The sequence below is a fragment of the Trichechus manatus genome, unplaced genomic scaffold (genome assembly GCF_000243295.1).
Source record: "Trichechus manatus latirostris isolate Lorelei unplaced genomic scaffold, TriManLat1.0 scaffold00122, whole genome shotgun sequence".
Taxonomy (NCBI): Eukaryota; Metazoa; Chordata; class Mammalia; order Sirenia; family Trichechidae; genus Trichechus; species Trichechus manatus.
In genome coordinates, this window is record NW_004444058.1 from 6,503,032 (window position 1) to 6,509,797 (window position 6,766).

Sequence of the window (6,766 nt, forward strand, 5' to 3'; positions counted from 1 at the left end):
ATTTTTTTTCTGTGGTTAGTGCTTTGGGGCCCCTGAGAAGTCTTTGTGTACCCTAAGACTGCAAAGGTGTTCTCCTCTGCTGCTTCTAAAAAGCTTTTTAACTTTCACATTTCAATTTGTGTTCGTTTCTAATTAATGTTTGGTGTTTGATGTAAATTGAATCACACAGTATGTGTGTGTGTGAATTTTCACTCAGCGTTGTTATGATTCATCCTTGTTGATGGAGCTGTGGCTCATTCATTCCCATTGCTGTGCGGGTTCCTCTGGAGTCAACTGCAGTTGAGTCCTTCCACTCTCGGTGACCCTGTGTGTTGTGACCCTGACCCCTTGTGGCCAATGTGGTCACAGTGCCATGGGTCTTCTCGTTCACGTCTCCCAGTCCACAAAGCAGCCATTCTCTTCAGGGGCGAGGTCCTGGTCGTGATCAGGGGCTTTGGTGGAGACAACGGCCTTTCTGGACCCGTGTCTTCATCTGCAAAATGGGATGATGGTAATTGTAGCACCTACCCCACAGGTGCTCGTAACAACTGAAGGAGTAAACACAGGTCAAGTGCTTAGAGCAGGGCCAGCTCATAGCAAGCATGGGACAGGGGTGGCCTCGCTGGGTCCTGGGGTCTGTGCGTGCTCAGCTTCACCAGGTAAAGCCACGCTGGTTCCCGAGGTTGGCTGCACCCTCGCCACCAGGTATCCCACATGTCGTTTCTACCAGGTTCCTGTGTATCAGTCAGTGGTCTTAATTTGCATTTTCCTGATTACTAGGGAGACAGAGCCTCTGCTTACTGGTGTTGAAATGTTTTGATCCTGCTTTAAAAAATGTTTTGAGATAAGTTAATGAAAGTGAAACAGCTAGAACAGAAATAACAAGAGGGTTGGCACAGTGTGAAGAACGTAACCAGTCATTGATCATTATGTTTAGAAACTGGAGTGAGAGCAGGTTTAGCTGTGTGTATTTTCATCAAAAATAAATATTAATTAAAATGAAAAAAATTTTTTTGAGATAAAATTTACCATTTTAGCCATATAAAAGTACAATTCACTGGTTTTTAGTCCATTCATAGTGTTGTGCAACCATCACCACAATCTAGCTCTAGAATATTCAGTCACTCCAAGGAGACTCCTCCTCCTCCCCTCTCAGCCCCTGCAGCCCCCACTCCATATCCGTCTCTATGGATTTGCCTGTCTGGTCTGGGCAGTTCATATAATCTGCCGACTTTTTCACAAGGTTACATGTTCCTTGTGGCCATCTTTTCACGCTGTCTTGGGCTCTTTGGAAGATCTGGATTTCAGTATAATCAGTGATTGGTTTATTGCACATTCATCATTCCTTTAGGTTTTGTGCTTTTTATTTGATAAAGCCTTTGGTCCCCCTACCCTAAATCAGATGGCAGAGATGGCACACACAGCCTGTGTACATGATAACTGCATGCAGGCAGGGGTGTGCCTGGGTCCCAATAAGCCAACTGCCAGGTAGAAGCTGGGAGATGGGGAGCACTGGGGGGCCGTGTTGGCCCTTGGGGGCAGGTGGGGGCTTGGGTGCCGCTGGCTCTGCTTGCTCTGGGGGAGGGTTGGGGAGCAGGGGCAGGCACTGACAGCGGTTCTTGTCTTACAGATCCGGAACATGGTGGCGGTGCTGGAAGTCATCTCCAGTCTGGAGAAATACCCCATTACCAAAGAGGCGCTGGAGGTGGGTGCTGCTGCTGTCCTGGATGTGTGGGAGCGGGGCCCTGTGGCAGGTCTCAGGCTCCCCACTGTATCCTCCCTAGCACTGCTGAGCCCCCAGACTTCTCCCAATGAGTTAGGAGGTTTGTGGAATATGCCTTATTGGCCTTATGAGAACTGTGAGGTGCCATCCCCTCAGAGACCTCAGGGTGCCAGTGTGCTCCCAGAGTTGTCCCATAAGGCACTGAAGGGACTGGGTGCTCTCACCCCAGGGACAGGTAGGGTGGTTCCTGGCCCATGGAACTGCACACCTGGGGTGGTCCTTTGCTCAGCGGAAGCCCTCCGCTGGAGGACCAGGTCCTTGGGTGGCCATGGCTTCGCCATCCAGAGCCTGTGGGCCCCAAGGAACGGGGTTGGAGGTGGAGCTGTCACAGAGCTCTAGTGTTAGGGAGGCCTCTCCCAGGCCAGGTGCCCCACCCTGCCTCTCACCATCCACTATGTTGCAGGAGACACGGCTGGGGAAGCTCATCAACGACGTCCGAAAGAAGACCAAGAACGAGGAGCTCGCCAAGCGGGCCAAGAAGCTGCTCCGGAGCTGGCAGAAGCTCATTGAGCCTGTGCACCAGGGTGAGGCGGCACTGCGGGGGCTTCCTGGCACCGCCGGCTCCGCCAACGGGGGTGCCCACAACTGCCGGCCAGAGGTAGGGGCGGCTGCCGGGCCCCGGAGCATCCATGACCTAAAGAGCCGCAATGACATCCAGAGGCTGCCCGGGCAGCGGCTGGACAGGCCGGGCAGCCGCAAGCGCCGGGGAGACCAGCGTGACCTCGGCCACCCTGGGCCACCACCCAAGGCCGCCAAAGCCAGCCATGAGCCTCTGGCCCCCAACTCATCCCCCCTGCCCACCAATGGGATCACCGGGAGCCCCGAGAGCTTCACCGGTCCCCTGGACAGCAGCGGGCACACGGGCCCTGAGGGCAGCCGCCTGGAGCCTGGCGAGAATGACAAGCACAGTGGCTGGATCCCAGTCAATGCTGTGAGGCCGCACACCAGCTCGCCTGGCCCAGGCCTGGGGGCCAAGACCGCCTCACTGCAGCCGCTGGACAGGGTGGACGAGACTCCAGGCCCCCCACACCCCAGGGGGCCTCCCCGCTGCTCCTTCAGCCCTCGGAACTCACGGCACGAGGGCCCCTTCGCCCGGCAGCAGAGCCCATATGTGCCCAAGGGCTCAGTGCCCAGCCCCTCACCGCGGCCCCTGTCGCTGGAGGCCACGCAGGCGCCTTCACCTCTCCCGCTGGCCCAGCCCCCCACGCCCCCTGTCCGGCGGCTGGAGCTTCTGCCCAGTGCAGAGAGCCCAGGGTGCTGGCCTGACCAACCCGAGGGCCACCAGCGGCTGGCAGGGCCTGGCTGCAAGGCGGGGCTGCCGCCGGCCGAGCCGCTGCTGCTACTACCACGAGCAGGCCTATCCCCAGACTCTTCCAGGGCGGACAGCGATGCCGCCTCCTCGGGTGGCTCGGACAGCAGGAAGAAGAAGCGGTACCGGCCACGTGACTACACAGTGAACTTGGACGGACAGGGGGCTGAGGCAGGCGTCAAGCCTGTGCGGTTAAAAGAGCGCAAGCTCACCTTTGACCCCATGACAAGACAGATCAAACCCCTGACCCAGAAGGAGCCTGTGCAGGCCGAGAGCCCTGCGCGCACCGAGCCACCCCGGACCGAACTGGACGCGCAGGAGCCAAGGGGCGGCCTGCAAAGCCCCTTCGAGCAGACGAACTGGAAGGAGCTGTCACGCAATGAGATGATCCAGTCCTACCTGAGCCGGCAGAGCAGCCTGCTGTCATCGTCAGGCGCGCAGACACCAGGCGCGCACCACTTCATGTCGGAGTACCTGCGGCAGGAGGAGAGCGCCAAGCGGCATGGTGCCCACGAGACACATGTGCTCGCGCCACACAGCCCGCCTGCAGACTTGCCAGGGCACACACGTGAGATCACACAGGATGATCTGGAGCGCATCCAGGCCCACCAGTGGCCGGGTGTGAACGGGTGTTATGACACACAGGGTACCTGGTATGATTGGACGCAGTGCATAGCGCTCGACCCGCATGGTGACGATGGGCGCCTGAACATTCTGCCTTACGTCTGCTTGGACTGACCGCCTGATGGGCGGTGGGTGGGTGTGGAGGCCCAGGGAATGTACCTGGGGTTGGGCGGGTGCCCCCGTGCTCTGCCCTCGAGATTCTCCTTCTTTTGTGAAATGCTGCTACCAGTTTACTAACAAACTTGCATAGGAAGGACTGCGGGAAGGACGGCAAAGCGAGTTCCAAGCGCTCCAGCATCCAGCTAGACGGAGTGCCGTTCCCGCCTGGAGACAGTGCAGACACCCCGGCCACACGGGCTGGGCGCAACTGCAGGCAGGCACAGAACACTTGTGGAAGAAGTTACCTTTAACAGAACCGAGAGCACGCGTCTTATTTATTTGCATTTGTTTGTGTTGTCATTTGGCCCTGAGGTGTCTGGGAGGGTGAGCAGGAGCATGGCCTTTGTACACTGTGCGCTCAGTCTAGCCCAATCGCTGCTGAGCCTTGTTTCCAGCCCCCTGGGGCCAGATGGCATGGGGCGGCCAGCCCACTGGCCTCCAGTTTGACCCCACGTTCCCCAGGCAGCCACACGTTTTTATCTGGTTTCAGTTACAATCTTGTTTCTAAAGAAATGCTGCAAAAATTTATTGTTTGAAGAGTTCATTTTCTCCCGTTTCATCTGACCACCAGCCAAACAACTTTCCTTTCTTTCTCTTATCCTTTTCCCCTTCCTGCACATATCTAAAAGCTCTCATCTTTCTAGAGTGCCCCACCCAAAAAGCCCCACAGAAGTCACTGCGGGTGCTACTGGGGTGTGCACTGTGCTGGGCAGAGGTGGCCTGTCTGGGCTGGAAACACTCGTGACCATTCCTTTAGAGTTGTTTGCCTTATGGTTATCTGTCAGAAACGCGATTTGCAAAAACAAGGAGCCTTAGTGAATGTACAGTACCTAGACTTCTGGGTCCCCAGGACACAGAAGGGGCAACTTTGCTATTTGGTCCAGTAAGTGGACACCTTGTGATATAAACGTGGAAATAAAAAAAAAAAAACATTTGCACAAACCAGCCTGGGAGTCGTTTCTGATTTGGTCCTTTGCAGCCAAGCCAGCTCCTCACAAACGTCCTTTTTTGGAATCTGAATGAGCCAGAAGGCTTGGCCCCACCTCTGAGGTTATGGCCCCCCAGCCAGAGTGGGAGGTGGGGCAGGTGCTGGCAGAAAACTGGCCATCTGCTTTCTGCTTAGAAACTGATGTTTCCCCCTCCGCAAAGCCACATGGTACCCCTCCCACCTCTGGGGTCACCTGCTAGATTTGGGTGGCTGACCTAGGGCCACGTGGAGACATGCTGTCCTGTCTCCATCCACACCCACCTGCCCAGACACCTGGAAGCAGGCTCAGGACCAGGTCTCGGTGAGGACACCAGGGCAGGAGACCAGACAGGCCTCTCTGTGAGCATCTCCTTCACTGCCCCTCCCCCCCCCCCAGATCAGAACAGAGGGAAGGAGGCTGTCATCTGGAAAAGTCAGAATCTGAAGGGGAAAAGGTATGACAGCCCCTTCCCCAACTTGTGGTCTTTCCCCCAAACGTACTAGGTACACCCAGAGGCTGAGCTGCCCACCGCTTGGCCAGGCCCCAGTCTGCCTTAGTACCTGGCTAGTGTGTCCACTGTTTTTTAAGCACCTTTTTGTTCTTCCTCCTCATTCCTGAAACCCTAAGAAGCCAAGACTTCAGTTTTCTAGATTTTTTTATTCTGGAATAGGTTATCTTGTCCATGTCTACTAATCTTACAGATGAGCACTCAGCTCCCTTTAAGAGGGACAGCCCCACAGTGCCCGCCCAGGAATGTTCCAGCCATTAGGACCCCAGCCAGCCCAGAACCCAGGTTTCAGAGCCATTAGGGATTTCCAATGTCGGTATGGTGCACTGCTGCCTACTAGCTGCATGGCTCTGGGCCAGTCAACTCGTGCACACACGTCCCCACTTGGAGGACAAGAGTGCCTACCCCAGAGTTGTGAGGGCTCCAACGATGAAAACTGAACACACCACATAAGACTGCTGTGAACCTCAGCGGTGCTACCGAAAGCCTGTAATTAGGTTCCTAAACCCACTGTGCTTGTCTTCTCACCAGACATGGGGGCGAGGTGCTGCCCGCGCCAGTGCCCTGCGAAAGTAGTATTACTCTAACAAAGGGTCGCAGGTGTAGCTGGAGGATATTGGGGTGCGGAGGTTGGCGCCCCAGGAGCATCTCCTCGTCCTGGGCTTGAGAATGTGCCTTTGCTCCCCCGCCCCCACCCACAGGGTGTCCTGAGCACCCAGTAAGCCCCACGGTACAGGTATTTCCCGGCTTTGAGAATGCAAGGATAAGCTACGATTCCCCGCAACATTTTGAGGATCAAGTTGAAGTTGCCACTCCTAATTCGCCAAGTAAAGACGCTGCAAAAGAATTTTAACCAGCCCTCCCCCAAGAAATGGCTCGATGCACATGATTTTTGGAACAAATGACCATCATTTTAGTAGAATAATCACTTTTTCTGGAAAACACCGTCTCGCCTCCCTCCGCTGGGGCAGCCGGTTACTCGGGCATCGCGGTCACAGCCGGCACGTCCCGGCCTGCAGAGCCTGCAGCCCGATGGGCCCACGAGGTATGCCGGGGAGACTGCCCTCTCCGCCTGCGGCCGCCGCTACCTACCGCAGGGGGCCTGACGTCTGGGCAGCGGCGCCCGGACATCCTCCGGAGACATCCGTCCCGGTCTGCAGAAAGAAAGGGCGCTGTCACAACCGCCCCTCCCGCCAATAAGCACCATCACCGCCGCTCGCCGTCGGCGCCACTCTCGGGACCCGCTGCCCACCTTCCGCTTCCGGCCTCTGCCCCGCCCTCACCGGAAGTCCCCCAGGAAGGGCGGGGTCTGCACTCGCAACGTGGTGGTGGGCGCGTAGGCCGGCGCGTGGGCGGGGACGTCAGCGGCGGCGGCCAACAGGAAGCGGCGTTGGCAGCGTGTCCCGCCCCAGGCCCGGCCCACGCGTTGCCTTTTC

The 6,766-nt window shown here is 57.0% G+C and overlaps 1 protein-coding gene across 1 annotated transcript in view; it reads left to right on the top strand.

Annotated features, from left to right (window-relative positions):
- The window catches only part of MED26 (mediator complex subunit 26), a 48,122-nt gene extending 43,293 nt beyond the window's left edge, over positions 1 to 4,829 (top strand). The window contains exons 2-3 of the mRNA XM_004384421.2: positions 1,610 to 1,684; positions 2,166 to 4,829. Of these exons, the coding sequence (XP_004384478.1) occupies positions 1,610 to 1,684; positions 2,166 to 3,809 (1,719 nt within the window). The 3' untranslated portion in view covers positions 3,810 to 4,829. The remainder of the gene's footprint in view (positions 1 to 1,609; positions 1,685 to 2,165) is intronic.
- Positions 4,830 to 6,766: the final 1,937 nt, after the last annotated feature.